This window comes from Aotus nancymaae, unplaced genomic scaffold (assembly GCF_030222135.1).
Source record: "Aotus nancymaae isolate 86718 unplaced genomic scaffold, 86718_ANA_hifiasm-v0.15.2.pri h1tg000036l, whole genome shotgun sequence".
NCBI classification, from domain to species: domain Eukaryota; kingdom Metazoa; phylum Chordata; class Mammalia; order Primates; family Aotidae; genus Aotus; species Aotus nancymaae.
Window position 1 is genome coordinate 93,966,315 of NW_026988450.1, and position 24,222 is coordinate 93,990,536.

General features: G+C 40.2%; 1 protein-coding gene across 1 annotated transcript; it reads right to left on the reverse strand.

Annotated features, from left to right (window-relative positions):
* Positions 1-1,519: 1,519 nt before the first annotated feature.
* Positions 1,520-23,994, reverse strand: LOC135277940 (cyclin-Y-like protein 2). The gene is made up of 8 exons (XM_064384109.1): positions 23,918-23,994; positions 21,872-21,906; positions 15,740-15,828; positions 11,894-11,929; positions 11,298-11,349; positions 10,099-10,218; positions 5,785-5,951; positions 1,520-1,694 (listed from the first exon to the last, which is right to left on the reverse strand). Exons 1-8 carry the CDS (start codon positions 23,988-23,990, stop codon positions 1,520-1,522), a joined length of 747 nt encoding a protein of 248 aa, XP_064240179.1. The 5' UTR covers positions 23,991-23,994.
* Between the last annotated feature and the right edge of the window lie 228 nt (positions 23,995-24,222).

Sequence of the window (24,222 nt, forward strand, 5' to 3'; positions counted from 1 at the left end):
ACGGAGTCTTGCCCTGTTCCCCAGGCTGGAGTGCAGTGGCACAATCTCGGCTCATTGCAACCTCCATCTCCCAGGTTCAAGCAATTCTGCTGCCTCAGCCCCCCCGGTAGCTGGGATTACAGGCGTGCATCACCACACCCAGCTAATTTCTGTATTTTTAGTAGAGATGGAGTTTCACTATGTTGGCCAGTCTGATCTCACACTCCTGACCTCAGGTGATCCATCTGCCTCAGCCTCCCAAAGTGCTGGGATTACAGGCGTGAGCCACCATGCCTGCCCAAATTTACTTTCTTGATAGGTATCAGAAAATAAGGAAAGTATGAAGAAAAAAAAATGTAATGGTCTAAAATGGCTGCATCTTGGCCACATGGGTAACAGAAACTGGGCCTATGAATGAAAGCTGAACCTCACCTGCAAGGCCAGAGCCTGTCAAATACCTCCCTGACATGTACCGATTACAACCTGCCTATAGGATGAAACACAAAGGCAGCACAGAATCAACCATCCCTCTCCTGACCCTGAGTCCCCCTACGTACTCATTAGGGTAAAAGGCTAATGAGTAAAATACGTTAACCACATATTTACTTTATCTTATATACAGTGTCACTGAGCACCAATCAGAACTGCTGAGGATGTCACATTTGTTTCACTGCCCCCTTCTTCCATTTTCTATGTAACAGAAATGTATACATGCCGTGTCTTGTGTGGCCCACTCCGGGACACGATCTCAGTTTGTGCAGATCTCATTCCTGGGCTAGCAGATCACAAGCTTGGCTCAGAACAAAACTCATATTACATTTCTTTAAGTTCTCCTGCTTCTTGTTTAGTCTTTTGGTCAACATAGAATTATAACTAAGTCACACTTAACTTACACTAAAATATCTCTAAAAAAATATCTTTTATTTACTGTTGTCTAAAGATGATTATATTTCACAAATAATCAAAAATGTGCAGACTATTCAGCTACTTAACTTGTGTGTCTTGACCTCTTGTTTTATTTAATAATCAAAATTACCATAGGCTGAAAGAAGTTTTACAGCTCCAGAGCCTGCAAAATTTATTGCTCATTTATCCCTCCAGTATAGGTTTTTTATAATTTACAAAGAAAAACCAATCAGTTAATTTTGAAACTTTCCATTTTTTTCCTTTTTTAATCTTTTTGATTTCACTCCTGCTACTTAGGCTAAAGTGCAATAGCGCAATCTCGGCTCAACGCAACCTCCACCTCTGGGTTCAAGCAATTCTCCTGCCTCAGCCTCCTGAGTAACTGGGCTTACAGGCATGAATCACCACACCCAGCTAATTTTGTATTTTTAGTAGAGACAGTATTTCTTCATGTTGGTCAGCCTAGCCTCGAACTTCTGACCTCACATGATCCACCCACCTCAGCCTCCCAAAGTGCTGGGATTACAGGCATGAGCCACTGCACTGGGCGGAAGCTTTCCATTTTTCTAATCACAACTTAATATGACTTAGTCACAGATGATGGCACTGCTGACTGCAAATCCACTTAGTAACTTCATAGTCTTACCTCCGGAAGCTTCCGTGTTCTTTCTCTGTCAAGGAGAGAAAGAGGCAAACCCACGTGGTCCTGTGCCAAAGTGCAAAGATCAAAGTAGTATTTGGTGTAAATGCTGGCAGGAACTTGGACATTATAATCAATTAGCTTCAAGAACTGCCTTTCCAACTCATTCCTGGGGAAGGAGAAACACAACAAAACCAACACAGGACCATGTTAGTTCACTGGGCCAGCTTCAAAAACATCATTCTCATGTAAGAAATGTGGTAAAGCCATCCCGTGCTCTAGTTTATTAGAACGCATGAAAGAACTCACACTGGAAAGAACGCTTTCAATCGAAGAAATACAAGAAAGCATGCAACTTTCCCAGCTCGCTTTGAAAATAGAAAAAACTTGTATTGGAAAAAAACATGGATATAAAAAATGTGTCAATACACTTGATTTTCTATTTCTGTGAAGAATGTCATTGTTTTTGCAGACTTGTGGAGGTACCACGTTGGTGGTCTCGGATAAAACCTGGAGGAATTCTCTGTATTAGCAAACAGGCTCCCTTCTTCCCTTACTTTCCCACAAATGAAGTCTGTCTCTCTGTGCTACGCTGCCTGGAGCTGGGAGAGGAGCGATACAAGCACCCCTGTGGCCACGACCTCTGGAACAGCACTAGGTCTGTCCAGATGGCACTAGGTCTGAAGTCGACACAGCATTGTGACTGCACAAGGCCCACTGTAAAATCTACCTGCTGCCACTTATGTCACTCAAGGCCCCGGGGCTCTACAATTAGCAGGTAGTGAAGCTAGCCAGGCTTCTGTCCTTCCCTTAAGTGCAGTAAGTTGCCCTGGTCCCTATGTGATAACCTGCTTTTCATTGGCTTAAACCGACTCTCTCTTTCTTAGCTGAGAGCTGTTCAGGCTTCATGTTAGCTTCTTGAGCCAGACAGACTCCACCTTCGTGTCTTCATTTTAGTTATTCCCCTCATTAAGTAAGTAAATGCAGTATGTAGCTGGGGCAGGATGACACTGGGCACATCCCGGAGTGCATCTGCTGATAAGCGCCTGAGTTAAGCAGTTCCAGCAGAGCCTGGGAATGCAGTTGCTGTTGAGTACCCAGAGCCCCCATATGTATAAACTGGATGTCTTTTTATGACAGCTCTAGCCCTCGCACCTGGTACTGTTTTATTTCTCATGTACCAGTTTATCTTTTAACTTTTTTGCTTACTCTGCTTCTGTGAAAAAGTTGCTTCAGCTAGGTTCCCCCCTCCCTTTTCAAACTAGGGTATAAGAAACCCCTTAACTCTTTCTTGAGGGCCGAGAGAATTTTGGGTGTTAGCCACCTCTCGGTCACTGGCTAAAATAAAGGACTCATAATTCAACCTCAGAGTGTGGCTCGTTCCTTGACTCACTTGGGTATAACACCTGGATGGGTTCAAAGGTGCTGCCTGGGAGCCTAGGCTGGAGTCATGAACCTTAGACATCTACCTGGTGTTCTGTTCTACCATGGCTGAGCTGGCACTGAATCCACCAGGCAAATCCCTTCCCACTCTTCCCTCCTTTTTCCCTAGGCAGAGTAGTCAGTCCCCACGCACATCATTGCAGTCCCATGGAGCTTAGTGCCAGGTCACCACAGATGTTCACTTAATAATACCCCACGGGTGTTCACTTAATACCCCAAGGTATTAATCGGCTTGTGAGTGCTGCCTTCCCTGGAACTCATTCTTCAGGGCTGTGGGCTCCCCTCTGGCCCAGGGTCGGTCCAGAGAGAGATGCCATCCAAGAGCCAAGGCCTGAATCGTGGACTCCTACAGCTCACCTGGTGCTCCTCTGACCCTAGCTGAGCTGGTATCTAAGCTCAAGAAAACTCCTCTTTACTCTTCCCTCAGCATTTATCAAGCAGAGGGAGTCTCTCCTTGTAGCCACCGCAGCTGACCCAGCACATCTGTGTCTCACTCCAGGCCCATGGCATGTACTACCTGGTCATCACTGATGATGCTTCAGGGCCCAAGGGCTCTTTCATCAGAAAGAGATGAATCTTGCCATTACTGAGTCCTAGCAGGTTCCCTTCTGGCCCAGAGTTTGTCTAGAGATGCTATCCCAAAGCTGGGACCTCAAATGGGGGTTTCGTGACTCTGACCAGTGCCCTCTCCCACTGTGGCTGAGCTAGTATCCGAGTTGCCAGACAAAGTCCTCTTTCCTCCCCTCAAGCCGAAAAAAGAGGTCTTTGTCAGAGCTGCGAGCTGCAATGTCAAGGGTTGAAGGAGGGGTGGGCAAACACTCCCTAGCTGTCCCAGCTGCTGTCTCCCAGGGTCACATGCCACCCCCCGACACACTGGTTCCAAGCGCAGCACGGCACTTGAACTTGCCTAAGAGTTGCAGTCCTTGTGACCTAGACAGGCTTTCAGGTTTATTAAGGACCCCAGAGTATTTTATCCCACAGCAGCCAGGCTTTCCAAACTCAAGTTCCATCCACTGGGATGAACAACTCCCCTATGGCTGGCACTAGTCTAAATGTTTTTTTTTTTCGGTGGGTGGGCATTGGGTGAGTTCAGCCTTGTTGTGCTTTCTGCTATGACAAGGGAGCACTGAGTTCAGGAAAAGTCCCACAGCTGCTGTGCTCTCCCTGCCCCAAGCATGTAGCCTCTCTCCTTGCCACAGGTTCACAGGGTGGCATCGGCAATTCAAGACTGTCTTTTCTACCCTGTTCAGTGCCTCTTTCAGTGATATGAAGTTAAACCCAAGTACTACGATCACTTACCTGATTTCTAGTTCTTATGAAGGTGCTTTTTTATTTAAACAGTTGCTAAATTTGTTATTCCTATGGGGAGCACAACTGGCACCGATTTCTACTCAGCCATCAGGCTCCACCTCTGTGACTGCATACATTCTGAATGACAGTCTTATCTGGAGTAATAGGCAAATGTGAAAAAAAAAGAAAACCAAAAACCCAAAACCTCTTGCCGGTGCCTGTCATAATCTTGATTTTCATATGCTGCTAAATGTCACCAAGAGGTGTTTTTTCAGATTTTTCTAAGTGTCACCCACAAAGCCATTCTCTCTGTCTAGTGGACACTGTGAGAGCCTCTGCTGGAAATGCCTCCCTGGCTCACCCTGCCAACTAGCTCCAAGGCCCTTCCCTTTACAGCACTCAGGAGGCCAGAGTGGAAGAAAGACCCATGAAGCTTTTCTTTCAGTGTCATGTTGGTGCCATCTGGTGCCAACTCCATGACTCAGCAAGATTTCTTGCACTCGCATGGATAACTTGCCCCCCCACCCGCCGCAAATGCTGCTGTGGTTGCACGAGTGCCCTGGGAACCTCCTGAGTGTGGCGAGCATTGGGTGATGCTCCAGCAATGTTTCTCAGACTGCCTGAGGGGAACACTGGAACTTCTAACTCATCAGCCCAATGATGCGACACTCTGAAGAGGGAGGGGACAGGGGCACAGGGATCTGTGGCTATTCTGTATCTCAAGGTTTCTATAAAACAGATCTTCAGATAAAAGCAGGGAGAACACCAGCAAAAGGGTGAAGCTATACATTTTCCCCAGTCCACAGGCCCCAGACCTGTCAATGGCCAAACAATTATTGCAAAGGCCAGACATGTGCTCCTTACAAAGAGACTGGAACTTGCAGACAGCTTGTAAAAAGCCATAAGGATATTTGCTGTACTATTATTTTCTGGTAGTACACTGGTAAAATGTTTGCCAAAAATATCCACAGAAAAATATTTTTCAATTTATGAGCAGATTATTACAATAACAATTTACCAAGACCTACCAATGAGCAATGAAAATATGAACAGTTGTTCTAAAATGTGATGTTTATGCCCATTTCCATTATCAGTACAATGTAAACTTTTAAAATAGTTCTTAAAGTGTTAAGTTTATGGGACCAAAAAGTACTGAAAAATGATTAGAAAGTTCACAAAGACAGCTGGGCATAGTTGCTCATGCCTGTAATCCCAGCACTTTAGGAGGCCAAGGCAGGTGGATCACGTGAGGCCAGGAGTTTGAGACCCGCCTGGCCAAAATGGTGAGACCCCGTCTCTACTAAAAATACAAAAAGTTAGCTGGATGTGGTGGTGGATGCCTGTAATCCCAGCTACTCGGGAGGTTGAACCGCTTGAATCTGGGAGGCGGAGGTTGCAGTGAGCCGAGATCATGCCATTGCACCACAGCCTGGACAACAAGAGTGAAACTCCATCTCAAAAAAAAAAAAAAAAAGAAAAAGAAAGAAAGAAAGGAAAGAAAGTTCACAAAAACCATACGAACTCACATTTCTTCAACTGTAACACTGTCAAAGAGCGTGCAGTAGTCCGCATTCCTCCAAGCTGCATCATTCCAAGCCTTGGCGGCAATAAGAATGGCTCCCGTGACAATCCTCCTCCAGTTGGTTGGACAAATGTCGATATAATTGTAACTCACGAATCTTTCTATGTAAATCTGCAAAACATAGCAAACACTGGCCTTTGATTTAACTCCGTTTAAGTGCTGTGATAAGAACTCTTATGAATGACAGATTCCTTGTGGTCTTGACCAGAAAGTAAGTGCCTTTTATTCTTATGTTCTACAGAGACTTGATCAGGCCAGGCAAGCGGCCATATCGCAATCATAGGTCAGATACTTCTGCTACTTACTCTGCCCATAGAAATTTACAGCCCAATTTGGTCACAAGAATGACTGTACGTCTCAGCCAAGGGCATCATAAAAAGAGGCAGTGTTGTCACCTTCACACTCATGAGAGAGAGCACACACACACACATGCCCAGTGTGGATTAAAGTTGTTCAATAAATCCTCAAGTGCCTATCACATATAATATCTCACATCTAGCTAGTAGGCAGATGGGAATTTTACAAATATGTCAAACTTGAATATGTAAAACCTATGTGATAGCAAATATTAACCTCCTTATCACAAAAACTCACCCTTCTGGGGCACTAGCTTGAAAAACTGCTGGTCAAGAGAGCCTCCCAGTGGCTGCTGTGCAGAGCAGCATGGCGGACACAAGTCTCGGGGGTTGTAAAACATTCCACATATGCAATTGCTCACTTGATAAGAAACACACATGTACAAAGGAGAGTCCTTCCCACAGCCCCTATTTTTCACATCTTCATGATCACTTCATGCAAATTTATTATGTCTTACATCATCTGCAACTTAAACAATTCTGTTGGTTTTAAAGTGGAAAAAGCTGCCAATCTCAGTATCCCTGGGATTCCTCTAAACCTGCTGCCCAGCAGTTTGTGAAACAATTTCATGAATTACTTTACATCTATCAAACATCGGTCCCACAAAGAATTGGGCAAAGTGAACAGCTGAGTAAAGATTAAAGGTGAGCTGTGAGGTGTTGTTACCTCAGAGGGTGCTCTGCGGAACAGTATGTCTGTGAGCTACTTGAACTCTTTACATCTTAACAAAAGGATGAAACTTTATTTATTTATTTTTTAAAAACAGGTGAGTTTATTTCTTGTATGCAGGTTATCCAATTGGAAAACACTGCCAGATCTGAGCTGCCAAACTCAAGTATGTTTTCAAAAACAAATGGCTATTGAACATGACATGTTTTAAAGATTCTGCTCCCTTTCTCCCAAACTGCACTCTCAAGTATTTCAAGAATGAATCTCCCTCCCTGGGTTCAACTGCATAGGATTCAGAGAGCACTGAAACATGGCAAGGCTGCAACTTCCCATCCCCTTTCCTGCTGAGCCGCTGAGCTGCTGACACTCATCCATGCCACAAGCCCTTCTAGGTGAGTTTGAGAAAAATTCTTTATTCCCACTGATGTCAACTCTTCCCTCAGCGCAGTTGACCCCATCTCACTTTTGCAGAATACTCTTCCCACAGTCACCTCTTTCTGAAGATTTTCTTCCTCTCTACCAGAGACTTCTCCCAAATGGTGTTTCCTTTGTCCCCATTCCACTCCTCACTGCTCTCCAACTATGTCCTCTCACTGGTGCGCACAACACCATAACCTCATGCCAGTTCATCTTCCAACTCCCCTTCACCTATGCTGCCTGCCCTGACATGACTCTCCCAAGGTTCGTTTTGCCAATAGGCTCTTATTTCTGGTGCCTTCACACTGACAAACTGGAGCTCCTCATACATTTCCATTTGCCTAGATGCTGGGGCCAAACACCTGCATTTCGCTTCCCCTGCTCCAATCTGTGTGCAATGCCTGTTACGTCTACCTTCACTGGTAGTCTGCCTGGTTTCACGGTGAACCACAGTCTGTCAGTGCTCACCTGTACTACCCTAGAGATTTCTTAACTCTCTTCTCTGCCTCCACTCTGCCTCCCAGCTATGGCCTACTGTCCCCAAAGCAGCCAGCATAGCCTCTTCATTTAGAGCATGGCACTCCCCTGCCTAAGATCTACCATGAGTTTCCCATCAAACTGGAGCAAAACCTTAACTTCTTCCTATGGCCTGCAAGCCAAAAGGCCCCGTGAGCTATGGCACTGCCCGTGGTACCTCATCTCTACTGTTTCCCTCATTCTTAACTCTGACCATGCTGGTCACCTTGCTGTTTGTTCCTCAAACACACATGAAACATGTTTCTGTCTGTCTTGGCAGTCATCCTGCTTCCTGTAATGTCAGCACTCTTTCTCGTCATACATTTATTTGGGTCCGTTCCAATGTCAGCTCTCTAGAGAGGCTCTTCTTACCATTCTACCTCAAATAGCCCCCAATCACTCTGTGTCCCTTTATCCTGCTTTCTCTTTCTGCTGTTTCATACTACCTAAAAAAATACTTAAGTTCAATCCACCTAGAACACAAGCTCATAAAAACAACAACTGTGTTCCACCTGTCCTCTCCTCTACCCCAGCACTTAGAAGAGCAGCACAGAGTCAGCATCCAGTGAGTGTTCATGAATTAAGCACCGCTTGGCAGCATTCAGCACTGTGACCACAGCCTCTCCTATCTTGAATTCTTTCTCCTTTTATTATCCTCTTCTGCTTTTCCTCCTCCCACTCTAGTAGCCGTTCTTCTGGGGGCTTGTCCCTTAAATCATAACAGTCCTTACTGACCTATTTTCTGTCTGCTTTACTGTTTTTGAGACAGGGTCTCACTCTGTTGCCCAGGCTGGAGTACAGTGGCATAGATACAGGTCACTGCAGCCTCCACCTCCTGGGCTCGAGTGATCTTCCTGCTTCAGCCTGCCATGGACCTGAGGCCACAGGCATGTGCTACCATGTCCAGCTAATTTCTTGATTTTTTTTTTTTGTTTTTTTGGTAGAAATGGGTCTCACTTTACTGCCCAGTCTGGTCTTGAACTCCCACAGTCGAGCAATTCTTTCAACTTGGCCTCCCAAAATGCTGGGATTATAGGCATGAGATACTGTATCTGGCCTTTTTCTTCTCTTAAAATACAGGGTCTCATCCTCTGGCCAAGGCTGGACTTAAACTGCTGGGCTAAAGTAATTCCGTCACCTTAGCCTCCCAAATAGCTAGGACTAAAGGCATGAAACCACCAGGCCTGGCTTGTCCAGTTTCATTCTACACACTTTCTTGGTATTTAAACAGCCACTGTTGCTCTTCTTTCTGTAGCTCTACATCAGATTCATGCTCTAGCCCTGTATATCCAAATGATGACTAGACTCTGCCACTCTGCTCTCTCAAAGGCACATTGAGCTTATCCCATGTACAAAACTCTCCCTTTTACAATCCAGCTTTCCTTCCTACATCACCTATCTCTCTGTATCTGGAAGCACCACTCCTGCTTCCCTCCAGCACATGCCAAGAGTTCCAAATGATTTGCAGCTCCTCTAGAAGGCCTGTATTTGGTCCAGTGCCCATTGCCTTTGATTCAAGTGTACAGCAGGAACCTTCTCCCCTAGACTTAACTAGATGCTAAAGAAGTACTGATCGAAGTATTTTTTCCTTCCTGGCCATGAAGTTGACTTTACTCTGTAGGTTTGCTGTGGGGAGGAATAAGACTAATTTTAACAATTTGAACAGAATTTATTATTTAAAATAATAGTTTCATCAAAAAAATTCTGTAGGGATGATGTAAATGTAATGACACAGCTATGACTTGGTAGACCAACTGGCAAAGCCTGTGTCCAAGTGCTACTGGAACCACATTCCTGGGCAACTTCATGAGCAGGCACAGGCGATCAGCAGGGGTGGATTAACACTCATCATCCAAGGAACAATGAATTTAGGGCAGCAGCTCACAATCACAGCAAGCATCAGAATTGCCTGGGGATATAGCCTGGGACTCAGCTTAGACCTATACTGGCATCTATTCCTGCCCATCAACTGGATGGTTTTGTTACCACTCCCCATTCCAAGTCCTCCACGTGCCCTGGATGTGTGTGCACTGTGTATGCATGTGTGCACTGAAGTGTGCGGGGAGAAATTGAAATCCGTCCTGCTGTCTTTAATAGCAATTGTTCTGCGATTAGAAAAGCAATTGAGACATTCTAAGCCAAAATGATGATTCAACTCAATGTGTATATTTGCTCTCATAAGTTTCTCTTAACATTCTGAGATAATTTCAGAAACTTACTGTTATTTAAAAACATGACCATACCACCCTGTTTACAAGACAAATTGCTAACGATGCTTTATAAAAAGAAAATATCTTACCAGACTCACGACTGCAAATTCAGCTGTTAGCCTTAGAGCTTCAAACAGAGGTCTAACAAATCTGAAAATCACTTTGTATTCAGGATCATACTTCAAGTAGTCCTCTGGAAGCTGTTCTTGCTGAAAGAAGAAAGGACGTGATGTAAGTATCCATTGAAGAAAAAATCTGAAGTGCTCTTAAGACAGCAGTGTTCACATTGGTGCCCATGTATCACTTACAATAATTTTGATTGGTGAGATGTCTTTCAGTTTTTATAATATGAGCAGTAGGATCTTAAAATACCATAATGATTTAACACTCACCAACATTCACTTAAAAAATAGGATGAGCTGAGGCTCAGAAAATGTTCTTTTTTGCTGTTTCCCCCACATAATTCTATCCAAATGTAAGCTACTCTTAGGCTTTAATGTCTTACTGACCATCTGCCATTCTGCTCTGCAATAAACTTTGAGAAAATAGTTTCCTGTAACCATGAGATTCTAAGCCTATGCTGTTAAATACAATAATCACTAGCCACATGTGGCTATTATGTACCTGAGGAAGTGCATTTTTAAATTTTTACACCATGTAAAATTGATAACAACTTAAGTTTTTTAACTCTCTTCATAAAAATGCTTCTGTTAAAAGTATTTACATATTCTTATATTGCTTGATGCTGCTGACAAGTATCTTTCCAAAAGATAGATTTTGTGTTACTTGGATAGTATATTTACTCACACGAGCTCACTAATTAAACAGAGCTGCAGATCAGATCTTATTCCAGCATGTTCTTTTTATAACGCTTTTGAAATAAGATGACTAGATGTAACATGAAATGGGGATCGAGACTTAAAGAAAGATGCCTTTGACTTTGGCATGAAACAGATAAAAGTCTCTGATGAAAATACAACCTCAACAAAAGTGACACTTGCTGGGCCAGGCACGGTGGCTCATGCCTGTAATCCTAGCACTTTGGGAAGCCAAGGTCAGGAATTTGAAACCAGCCTATCCAACATGGTGAAACCCCATCTCTACCCAAAATACAAAATTAGCCAGGCATGGTGGCCGGCACCTGTAATCCCAGCTACTTGGGAGTCTGACGCAGGAGAACTGCTTGAACCTGGGAGGTGGAGGCTGCAGTAAGCCAAGATGGCACCATCGCACTCCAGCCTAGACAAGAGCAAAACTCTGTCTCAAGAAAAAACAAAGTGACACTTACTGTAAATGGATGTAACTCTTCATCAAATATGCCCAAAGATCTATCGGCATCTCTATAAAATAAGAATGTGCATTACTTCAAAAATTGTTAGTATCTTAGTATAATATCTGTTTTGTAAAAGAATGCCTCCTATGTGCTTTGGTGTTTACTGCACCAAAGCAAACAGTTTTTACAAATTTTTCTCCTGGATCCTGACCTGCAGAGGTTTTCCTGACCTCTTCTTACTCAGCACTTCATGTCCTCTACTGGAAAGTCTTTTATATGATAACCAGTCAGGACAAAGCATTATCTAGCTCATGGTATCAACAGTGGTAAAGCTATGAAATCTAAACTAAAAACAGATTTTGAAAAAAATCTCAATTTTATATTTCTATCACAGTGAATACCAATATAATCAATATAAAAACATACTCGGGATTCTCAGTCATTTAAGAATCAAAAGAGGCTGAAGGATCAAAGAAAACATAAATAATTTGCTTCAATATTTCAGTAGGCACAATATAGCTTATGATATCTAGAGCTATGACCTAACGCTGAGCTTGATAGCTTGCAAAGTAATCAGCCAGAATAACAAGACAGGATTTTTAAAAGCTCACCTTCGCTTGATATGATAATGTATCGCGAAGGTCACACTGTGGAAGAAAAAACATTCGTCACAATAGATGTTATCATTTGTTAGGCCTGAAGACATTTTTTAAAAAGGGTACAGAGGAAACTCTCCTAGTGGCCCTGAAATTAAAATCTTCTAGTTCAGAACAGTACCACAAGGGCACTTTCTTGCTTTCGTTTCTTAGCTTTTAGCAAAATGCAAGGCAGTATGCTCTTAGAAGACATCTTTCTGTTGATGATTATAATATATAAATAATAACATATTTCCCTGTTATATGCCCTTCTACCTACAAAACCTTTTGTCCCACGCACTTTATTTTATGTCTTTCTCTGTGGCCCAGACTGGAGTGCAGTGGTGCAATCTTGGCTTACCACAACCTCCACCTCCTGGGTACAGGCAATTCTCATGCCTCAGCCTCCCAAGTAACTGGAACTACAGGTTTGCACCACTATGCCCAGCTAATTTTTGTATTTTTAGTAGGGAAGGGATTTTGCCATGATGGTCAGGTTGGTCTCCAACTACTGGCCTCAAGTGATCTACCTGCCTCAGCCTCCCAAAGTGCTGGGATTACAGGCATGAGCCACCGCATTCAGCCTCATGCAATTTATGTCTATATGCCCATATGTTTAAATTTAACCCATACAGTAGTGGTTTCTTTTTTAAGATGTTAGGCCCAGGATGGGTGAGGTGGCTCATGCCTGTAATCCTAGCACTTTGCGAGGCCAAGGTGGGCAGGTCATGAGGTCACGAGTTCGAGACCAGCGTGGCCAACATAGTGAAACCGTCTCTACTAAAAATACAAAAAAAATTAGCCGGGCATGGTGGTGGGTGCCTGTAATAGCAGCTACTCAGGAGGCTGAGGCAGGAGAATTGCTTGAACCCAGGAGGTGGAGGTTGCAGTGAGCTGAGATCATGACATTGCACTCCAGCCTGGGGGAGACTCTATTTCAAAAAAAAGATGTTAGGCCCTGTATTTTAGTTTAGTTTACTATCTCCTACCCACCCAATTTGTATTATTTCCCGAAAATTATGCAAAATCACTTTTGCATAATTATTAAAAGATACATTAGTAAATATTAGCACACAGGAAATCAATGATAAGTACAGTGATCCTAAAATAAGCAGTGCTAACAAGGCAGTGTAACATGACGCAGCGTAATATGAATGGCAGGTACCTTCAATTAGTTTAACTGAAATACTTATGAACAGATACAGCTTTTCAGATATATGTAACTGTATTCCTAAGTTCCCCACTGATGCTGTGAATCAGAAAACAAGAGGTTCTACAGAAAGCAAGAGGTTCTCTTATGTAAGTTATGTGCTTTCATTTGCCCTCAGCATCTAGAATGAGGCTCAAAATAACTGAGGGAAGGCAAATCTCAATTTTAGTAATAGGTCTATATAATATTAGCACTTTTTAAAAAGCCTGTAACATTAGCACTTAAGATGGATATGTCTATAGTCCTTCAAGTAGTTTTCATCTCTGAAATAATTTTAAAATCACAGAATTTGAAGTTATAGGCTGGAAAGGACCAAGAAATATGGAACTGTGTAATCACATTTAATCCAATACTCATTTTACAGATCAGGAAAACAAACCTTAAAACTGACTTGCCCAGGGTCCTATCAAATAGGAGCAGTTTCTTGTCCTAAACTCAAATTAAGCAGTGGCTCTCAGACTTTGCTGCACATTAAAATCACCTGAGGAGCTTTAACAACTGCCTCATTTTCTACATAAAACATTTTAATTTACATTAGCACTGGGGATGACTTTGGGCATCAAAGTTGTTGTTAAGTTTCCCAGGTAATTTCAATGTGCAGCAAAGTTTGGAATAATGGAGTTGGGGTGAAAATCAGAATCTTCTGGGATGCTTTTCTTCACATAAAGAAGCCTCACAGCCATCCCTGTTTTTCAGCTGTGAATCCATCTGTTCCTGGGCTTTTTTGGTGACTATTAATTACTGCCTTAATTTCAGAACTTGTTACTGGTCTATTCAGGGATTCGACTTTTTCCTGGTTTATTTTTAGGAGAATGTATGTGTCTAAAAATTTATCCATTTCTTCTAGATTTTCAAGTTTTTTTGTGTAGAGGTGTTTATAGTATTCTCTGATCATAGTCTGCATTTCTGTGGGATCAGTGGTGATATCCCCTTTAGAATTTTTTAGTGTGTCTATTGGATTCTTCTCTTTTTTCTCCTTTATATCAGTCTGGCTAGTGGTCTATTTTGTTAATCTTTTCCAAAAACTAGTTCCCGGATTCACTGATTTTTTGAAGGATTTTCGTGTCTCCATCTCCTTCAGTTCTGCTCCGATCTTAGTTGTTTCTTGCCTTCTGCTAGCTTTTGAATTTGTTTGCTCTTGCATCTCTAGTTGTTTTAATGGTAATCTTAGGGTGTCGATTTTAGATCTTTCCCACTTTCTGATCTGGGCATTTAGTGCTACAACTTTCCCTCTAAACACTGCTTTAGCTGTGTCTCAGAGATTCTGGTACACTGTGTCTTTGTTTTCATTGGTTTCAAAGAACTTACTTATTTCCGCCTTAATTTCGTTATTTACCAAGCAGTCATTCAGGAACCAGGTAATTCAGTTTCTGTGTAGTTGTACGGTTTTGAGTTTCTTTTTTTCTATTTTTTCACATAGCACTTATTCTAAAATGGACCACATAATTAGAAGTAAAACACTCCTCACCAAATGCAAAAAACAGACTGAGAGACTGTTACGACTTTCATTCTTTTGCATTTGCTGAGGAGTGTTTTACTTCCAATTATGTGGTGCTGAAAAGAATGTATGTTCTGTTGCCTTGGGGTGGAGAGTTCTGTAGATGTCTTTTAGGTCTGCTTGGTCCAGAGCTAGTTCAAGTCATGAATATCCTTGTTAATTTTCTGTCTCATTGATCTAATATTGACAGTGGGGTGTTAAAGTCTCCCACTAGTATTGTGTGGGAGTCTAAGCCTCTTTGTAGGTCTCTAAGAACTTGCTTTATGAATCTGGTTGCTCCAGTATTAGGTGCATATATATTTAGGATAGTTAGCTCTGCCTGTTGCACTGATCCCTTTACCATTATGTAATACCCTTGTCTTTTTTGATCTCTGTTGTTTTTAAGTCTGGTTTATCAGAGAGAAGAACTACAAACCCTGCTTTTTTTGCTTTCCATTTGCTAGGTAAAGATTCCCTCATTCCTTTATTTTGAGCCTCTATGTGTCTTTGCACATGAGATGGGTCTCCTGAATACAGCACACCAATGGGTCTTGACTCTATCCAGTTTGTCAGTCTGTGTCTTTTAACTGGGGCATTTAGCCCATTTACATTTAAGGTTAATATTGTTCTGTGTGAATATGATCCTGTCATTAAGATGCTAGCTGGTTATGTAGCAAATTAGTTGATGCAGTTTCTTCATAGTGTCATTTGTCTTTGTATTTTGCTATGTTTTTGCAGTAGCTGGTACCGATTTTTTCTTTCAATATTTAGTGCTTCCTTCAGTAACTCTTGTAAGGCAGGCCTAGCCATGACAAAATCCCTCAGCATTTGCTTGTCTGTCAAGGATCCAATAAAGTGTCCTTTTCATTGCAGTCAACATTGTCTTAAGGCATAAAGGCACCAAAAAAACAGCTATACTTTGCTGGGATTGCTTATCTGCTAACTGATTTTTCCTTCTACCATGACATCTAAGATTTTTTAAAAGAGAAATTGATACTTAATATTTAGAATCTGTATATCAATATATAGTTGACTTCACTTTCTTAAAATGACTGCTGAAGAGGACAACCAAATGGCTGAAATAATTAATTTTAGAATAAAGGAATCTGTCCCTTGACACTATGGTTGTACTTACAGCTTTAGTGCTGTTTTAAGATGACGTTGACTGGCTGTGCTGTCGTCAAAGAAAACTGTCGAACATGAACGATACAGCCTAGTAGATACCTGAAGGGGAAGGAAAGAAAGTGTAAGTTAAACTTATCAAGGTGTATTTTTTTTCTTGGTTAAAATGTCAAATGACAAAGCACTAGGATATTTCTTACACTCTGTGAACTGCCTGAGTGTGGCATCTTGTGCACTCCATAGAGAACTCATCGGAGGCTCTTAATTTCCAGAGATGATGTTTGAGATACAGGTTATAAAATGCTGCCCTAAATAAGGTACCTGTCATCAAACCCAACAAGGATTTTATGAATTCCCTTTATAAATAATGAGAAAAGTTTAACATAAGGTTTTATTTTTTTCTATAGTGATATAAAACAGCTGAGAATTTCTATTTCTATTATTTATTTACTACAGTAAAATGTAATGTATTAAATAGTATCGTAGAAGAACATTTTATTGCAGTGAATACAAGACTAATACATTTACTAAATTACTAATCCTAAATGTATTATTTCAGGTGACAAAACAAGTTTCAGATTCAGAGACTCTGTGTGCCAGTGTTGCTAGACCACCAACAAGTGAGGAAGCCATAGGTTTCTCTAGTCCTGTTTTCTTATGTGGAGGATAAAATCAGTAACAATTTAACATTCTCTCACACCCTGAAAACAGATGACAACTTAAAAAATTTAACTTTTGGCTGGGCGCGGTGGCTCAAGCCTGTAATCCCAGCACTTTGGGAGGCCGAGGTGGGTGGATCACGAGGTCAAGAGATCGAGACCATCCTGGTCAACATGGTGAAACCCCGTCTCTACTAATATAAAAAATTAGCTGGGCATGGTGGTGCGTGCCTGTAATCCCAGTTACTCAGGAGGCTGAGGCAGGAGAATTGCCTGAACCCAGGAGGCGGAGGTTGCGGTGAGCCGAGATCGCGCCATTGCACTCCAGCCTGGGTATCAAGCGCGAAACTCCGTCTCAAAAAAACAAAACAAAACAAAACAAAACAAAAATTTAACTTTCCCTTCAAGTTTAAATAAGACAGCCACGACATGACTCAAATGAGACTCTTCGACAATACTTGCCATTAATTTCAAAACTTAATTTCATTCTATAAATCATTTGAGCTGCACCCTAGGCATTTTCCTGCTATACCCTACTCTCTACATAGAATACCACTTTTCTCTTTCCTTGTTTCAGCAACTTTGACTACATCTACCCTCTTGGATCTGTTTGCCAGCAGCCATACCAAAACATGTTTCCTTGGTACACTAATGAGTCAGACTGACCACTGGTTACAAGAGACTAAGTATTCTCATGAGAAAGTATGCCTCTCTATGAAAGTAACAGCGGGCCCTAACTGTTCCTACATCCAGCTGCTGAGCATAGAATTCTGAATAAATCAAAAACTTCAACAAGTGTTTGACAAATTAACTGAGTCATCATTTGGACTAAACATCTTACTACATTTAATTAAAACAAAAACACTGCTAACAGATCACTCTTTATAGGTATTATTTACGGTGTCACAAAATAGAAACAAATCATCTAACTTCAGTCAGCATAAATCAGAGTATGAAATGCTATGATCTTTAACAAGAAATGGAAGGGCTTACTTAGTGGTTTTAAGGTATAATAACAAAAACTAGAAAATAATCATACCTAGTAATTTAACAAGTCAAAACTAAAGCCTTACCATCAAAGGTCCAGTTCCCCTTGGATACCAGTGCCCACCCACTGACTTCTTCCATTGTACCTGCTGCCTCTCATTTTAACCCATTAAAAACACTAAAATTGTTTTCCTTGTAGAGATCTTTCACCTCCTTGGTTAGGTGTACTTTTAAGTATTTTACTTTATTTTTCAGCTATTGTAAAAGGGGTTAAGGTTCTTAGCTTGATTCTCAGCTTGGTCGCTGTTGGGGTGTAACAGACCTACTGATCTGTGTACATTAATTTTGTATCTTGAAACTTTGCTGAATTCATTTATCAGTTCTAGGAGCTTTCTGGAGGAGTCTTTAGGGTTTTCTAGGTATACGTTCATATTATCAGCAAACAGTGACAGTCTCACTTCCTATTTACTGATCTGGATGCCCTTTATTTCTTTCTCTTGTGTGATTACTCTGGCTAGGTCTTCCACTATCTATGCTGAATAAAAGTAGTGAGACTGGGGCATCCTTGCCTTGTTCCAGTTTTCAGGGGTAATGATTTCAACTTTTCGCCCTTCAGTATTATGTTGGCTGTGGGTCTGTCATAAATGACTTTTATTACATTGAGGTATGTCCCTTGTATGCCAGTTTTGCTGAGGGTTTTAATCATAAAAGCATGCTGTCAAACGCTTTTTAAACCTTTTAATCATAAAAGGATTTTGTCAAATGATTTTTCTGCATCTATCGAGATGATCATGTGATTTTTGCTTTGAATTCTGTTTCTGTGATATATCACATTTACTGACTTCCATATGTTAAACCATCCCTGTATCCCTGGTATGAAATGCCTTTTTGATATGCCAATGGGAACTATAAAACATAGCTGAATGAAATCATGGATAACACAAACAAATAGAAAGACATCCCACATTCATGAATGGCTTAAATAAATATTGTAAAAATGACCACACTGCCAAAAGCAATCTACAAATTCAATGTAATTCCTAACAAAATGCCATTATCATTCTTCACAGAACTAAAAAAAAATAATAATAATAATCCTAAAATTCATATGGAACAAACCAAGACCCTACTTAGTCAAAACAATACTAAGCAAAGCCAACAAATCTAGAGCCATCACTTTACCTGACTTCAAACTATACTATAAGGCCACAGTCACCAAAACAGCATGATACTGGTATAAAAATAGGCAAATACACCAATGATACAGAATAAAGAACCCAGAAATAGACCCAAATACCAATAGCCAACTAAAACATAATGTGAAGAAATTAAACCATATACAGTTTAATGCCTGGAATCATTGGCAAGCTACATGCAGGAAAATGAAACTGGATCCTCAACACTCACGTATACAAAGATCAAATCAAGATGGATCAAGGATATAAATCTACAACCATAAACCATAAAAATTCTAGAAGATACCATTTGATAAACCCTTCTAGATAATGGCTTAGGCAAAGACTTCATAGCCAAGAACCCAAAAGCAAATGCAACAAAAACAAAGATTAAGCAGGTGAGACTTAATGAAAAAGCTTCTGTACAGGAAAAGGAACAATCAGCAGAGCAAACAGACAACCACAGAATGGGAGAAAACCTTCACAATCTCTACATCTGATGAAGGACTAATACACAGAATCTACAAAAAAAAAAAAAAAAAAAAAAAAAAATGGACAAGAGAAAAAAAAAATCCCATCAAAAAGTAGGCAAAGGACATAAATAGACAATTCTCAAAAGAAGATATACCAATGGCCAACCAACATATGAAAACATGCTCAACATCATGAATGATCAGGAAAACGAAAATCAAAACCACAATGTCATACTACCTTACTCCTGCAAGAATGGCCATAATCAAAAAATACAAAACTAATAGATGTTGGTGTGGATGCAGTGAAAAGAAAACACTTCTCTACACTGCTGGTAACAATGGAAACTAGTACAACCACGATGGAAAGCAGTGTGGAGATTCCTTAAACAATTAAAAGTAGAAACACCATGCAATCCCGCAATCCTGCTACTGGATATCTACCCAGAGGAAAAAAAGGCATTATACAAAAACAATACTTGCACATGTATGTTTGCAGCAATACAATTTGCAATTTTAAAAATATGGAAGCAGCCCAAATGCCCATCAATCAATGAGTGGATAAAGAAACTGTCATATGTCTATGTATAATGTGTGTGTGTATATATATAGACACACACATATATATATATACACACACATATATATGTATATATCATAGAACACCACTCAGCCATGATAAGGAATAAATTAGGGGCATTCCCAGCAACCTGGATGAAATTGGAGACATTATTCTAAGTGAAGCAACTCAGGAATGGGAAACTAAACTTTGTATGTTTTCATTCATACCTGGGAGCTAAGCTATGAAGATGCAAAGGCATAAGAATGATACAATGGACTCTGGGGACACAGTGGAAAGAATGGCAGTGGAATGAGGGATAAAAGACTACAAACTGGCTTCAGTGGATGCTGCTCAAGTGATGGGTACATCAAAATGTCCCAAATCACCACTAAAGAATTTACTCCTATAACCACCTGTTCCCCCCAAAACCTATAGAATAAAAATATGTAAATAAATCAACGACAGCATTTTTGCCAGCAAACATAAAATAAAATGAAAACTAAAGTTTATGTTTTTCTCTCTCCTTTCTGGCAGGACAAATTTTAGGTATGTTTTTTAAGAATAACATTTTTCCTTTTTCTGAGTCAGGGTCTCACTTTGTTGCCCAGGCTGGAGGGCAGTGGTGCAATGATCGTTAACTGCAGCCTCAATCTCCTGAGCTGAAGCAATCCTCTACCTTAGCCTCCTGAGTAGGCAAAACTGAAGGCACATGCCACCATACCTGGCTAATTTGTTATTTCACCTTTTTGTAGAGCTGAGGTCTCGCTATGTTGACCAGGCTAAAAATAAATAAATCTTAACTAACTTAAATATTTCTAAGACTCTGGGCATTCATGAAAAAAACTCCATCTATAATAATAAGGTAAACTGAAAAACAGAAGGGGAAAAATTAAAAACCAATGCAGGTATACTGGTCTAAGCAGCCTAGTGTACGAATAACAAGACTATCAGAAATAAAGTAACAGAGAAAGTAAAACAAATTATCAAACACAGATAGTCTGCAGACTTAGTAGCCTCAATAAAATGTAAAGAGTCCCACTAAGCTGTTGTTACAAAGTTTCAGAATCTCAGAGAGACAGAAGCTCCTAAAAGAGTTTCTACAGATATATAAAAGCCAACTACAAACAATGTATCACACAATGGCAACATTGTAAGAACAACATTGTAAAGCGAGCCCATTGTAGAATATCTTCAGAATCATAAAATTTAGATTCAACCTAGAGGTTTACTCTCTATCAAAAAAGAGAGATTTTAAGTCTGGGCAGATCTCTCAACATCTCCACCCAGGATAACAGGACAGAAGCAAACACAGAATCTAGGACACAGGTGATCCCACACAAGACAGCAGTTATGAGAGGATCCCAAAAGACTTTAAGGAGATGGCACAGAAAGAATCAGAAAAGCAAACATCGAGCATATCTAGGGAAAGTCAGTGTATATTGAATTACGATGACAAAAGGCCAAAGTAAGTTGTCACCCCACCCCCACAACAAAGAAAAATGGAACAGATACGTTTTAGCAGATGGAAAATAGTTGGAAAGGCACATGATAGATGCTGCAACACTTGATGGGGAAAATGGCTGTTAGAAAACAGGCAAACGAATAGTCAGAAAATTAGTTTCATGCTAAAAATAATGGTTTTGAAAGCAAACAGACCAGCCAGGGGCTACTTACTGCATTTGGCTGGGTAAAGTAACACAGGCTAGGAAGAAAGAGATGATCCAGAAGTGCAGAAGTGCTCAGATTTCAGAACTGGTTCAGAGAAAAAATGAAGGAATATGTAATGCAGAGGCACAATGAAAACACTGTATGACTTAGCACTGAATAATATTTGCATAGTCATAATCATGTAAATATTAGATTTAATGGAAAAGTGTGCTACAATTGGAAGAAACAGAGGGAGACAAATAAGGTCATGGTGTAGTGAGGAAGCTATGCTTGCATCTGCTATGGCAGAAAGTCAATACACAGTGCTTACAATTAACTAAAAGACAGTGCTGACAATTAACTTAGCTAAATTAAAAATATGACTAAATATTTAAGGCAGATCTTTATACCACAATCAGACTATTGAAATTTAACTTAAATGTCAGACATTCTTAAAAGGTGGACACACTAAGCTGAAGACTTTTCTGAATACATTTGATACTTAGGAAAATGTAAGATTTAGAAAAGCCACAAAAAGAAGTCCATGCTATCAGCATGGGGTCCTCATTATAATTTAAAGTAATTAAGAGAGACATACTTTTATGTCAAACTATCAGTTTTTTAACTTTTTGACTGTTTACTTACATGGTTTGTATAGTTGCCTTTTCTTATTTCTTCTACTAAGAAAGAAAAAAGAACAAACAAACTGGTCACTTCTAATACAAATACCATAAAATAAAACTAGTTGTTAACGTCTTATTGATTACTCCTAAATAACATGGGAACAAATTCAATTTTAAAAAATTATTTCAACAATTTATATTTAAATTAGCTGGCATGATACATCTCATAAAGCAAAATATAAAAACTTTGTTTCACTTTTTGGACTAGTTTACTTTTTGTTTCTATTATATACAAATGAAAGAAACCTTGTATACAAAAGGAAAGGGCAAAAAAATGAGGCCAGATGAAAAAATTAGCTAATAAAAAAGTTTAACTGTTGCATATATGAGCCATGATCCATTAGCATTTTCTCATTCTGTATTTACACATAGCTTACTTTTTTACCAGAATTTAAGAGCTAACAGCTCTAAGAACTACTTCCTGGCCAGGCACCTATCTCTAGATGCACCAGAATCCCAGTAAGCATTTTGAACCACACTTAGTGGTCACCTACTAATATGTCACTAAAAACAAAACAAAACCAAAAAAGAGTCTTTACACAACAGGAAAATAACCTTTTTAAGTTTAGATTCTAAAATGAGTATATAAACCTCATTGAACATGGTGTCTGCAGCACAAAAAGTCATTTTTTTTCCTAAAAAAAAGGCCAGAATAACAGAAGCTCCAAGAGTGACCTAGGCCATGCTTTGTTTCCTACACTGCCTCTGCCTTTAAAGCTAAAAGGGCCTTGTAGGCAAACACTGCTATCACTGAACAGTGAGGGACACACAGTAGTTTTTTTTTTTTTTTTTTTTTTTTACTGCTTCCATGCTCTCTACGTGTGAGAAGCCCATGGCTCTAGAAGGAACTGGGAAAACAATTCTGATACGGTTTGGATATTTCCCCCTCCAAATCTCATGTTAAAACGTGATCCTGAATGTTGGAGACAAGGCCTAGTGGGAGGCATTTGGGTCATGGTGGATTCCTTATGAATGGCTTGGTGCCATCCCCATGGTAATAAGCAAATTCTCATTCTGGTAGTTCAAAAGAGCGTGGCACCTTCCCCCTACCCCCGCCCCACCCTCTTACAGTGTGGAACCACCCGCTTCCCCTTTGCCTACCATCATGATGGTAAGCTTGCGGAGGACCCTACCAGAAGCAAATGCTGAAGCCATGCTTGTACAGCCTGAAGATCTATGAGCCAATTAAACCACTTTTTGTTATAAAAGACTCAGCGTTAGGTATCTCTTTATAGCAATGCATAAATGAACACAAATTCTAGACAGAAATAACTGACTCAAGACAGGCAAAGTCTACTCAAACTACAAGAAACAAAGGTTACAAACTCCCATATTTTACTGTGCTGCATCACTTCACATACGATTATAGATCCTCACTTGTATTCTTTCTGCTTAAATCAACAGGAAAACTTGGCTGTGTATAGCTTTTTAGCAAACAAACAAGGATTTAACATAACACTGAGGAAAATAAGCAGGAGTAGGGCATGTTTAAATTTACATTACATCAAATTAAAAGGTTAACAGAAGTTTTGATTAGCATAAACTTGGATGTGATAAATGCATGTGGTCGGAGGACTGTGGAAGAGGAGGCCAAAATCACAGATTCAATCCTTGTTGATGAACAACTATTTCTTTTTTTTTAATTTGTTTAAATGGAAACCAAGGTGAAGCCTAAGTTCTATCAGTCAACTTTAAAATGTACTCTCTGGAGCAAGGGAAAAGGGACAAAGAATTATTAAATAAAGATAAATCTACAACTCCTCCATCACATGACAAATTGTGTTGATAAAAAGATGGTAAACTGTACAAATAAAAAGTTTACATGTTTTCACTAACACAATAACAATTAAAGTATATCACATGGTAAAATAAGACAAGACAAGTGAATATGTGAAAAATTGAAAAATTTAAACCAATATGAGTTTTTCTAAATACTTTCTACAATACATTTGATCAAATAAGAAGAGTTTTCACTCTTTTTCTTGGTGGAAAAAACATGGTGTCTCACCATCTGTTCGAGATTTTCTCAGGAATATTGTGCTTGTCTCTGGATCGTCAGAAGGGTTGGGCTCCAAATCCATACCTATAGAGGGAGAAAAGAAAAAGGATGTGATCACTTTTAACAGTTTATCAACTCATTTCTTCGACTGCTGTATGTAGGCCATTTCACTACCTCTACCTTTATTCTTATCCACTGAAATGAATGTGTAGACATAAGATGGAGCCAGGCAAGATGGCCCATGTCTGTAGGGCTGAGATGGGAAAATCCCTTAAGGCTAGGTCAGGAATTTGTGGCTAGCGTGAGTAACATAG

What these genes read in the sequence shown, in the direction of transcription:
- LOC135277940 (XM_064384109.1), bottom strand. Translation starts at nt 23,990, where the DNA reads ATGGATTTGGAGCCCAACCCTTCTGACGATCCAGAGACAAGCACAATA. An exon ending in GAGAAAATCTCGAACAGATG is followed by an intron (nt 21,907 to 23,917) that starts GTGAGACACCAT and finishes TTTCTTTCTTAG; the next exon opens with TAGAAGAAATAAGAAAAGGC. An exon ending in AGTGTTACAGTTGAAGAAAT is followed by an intron (nt 1,695 to 5,784) that starts GTGAGTTCGTAT and finishes CTCCTTCCCCAG; the next exon opens with GAATGAGTTGGAAAGGCAGT.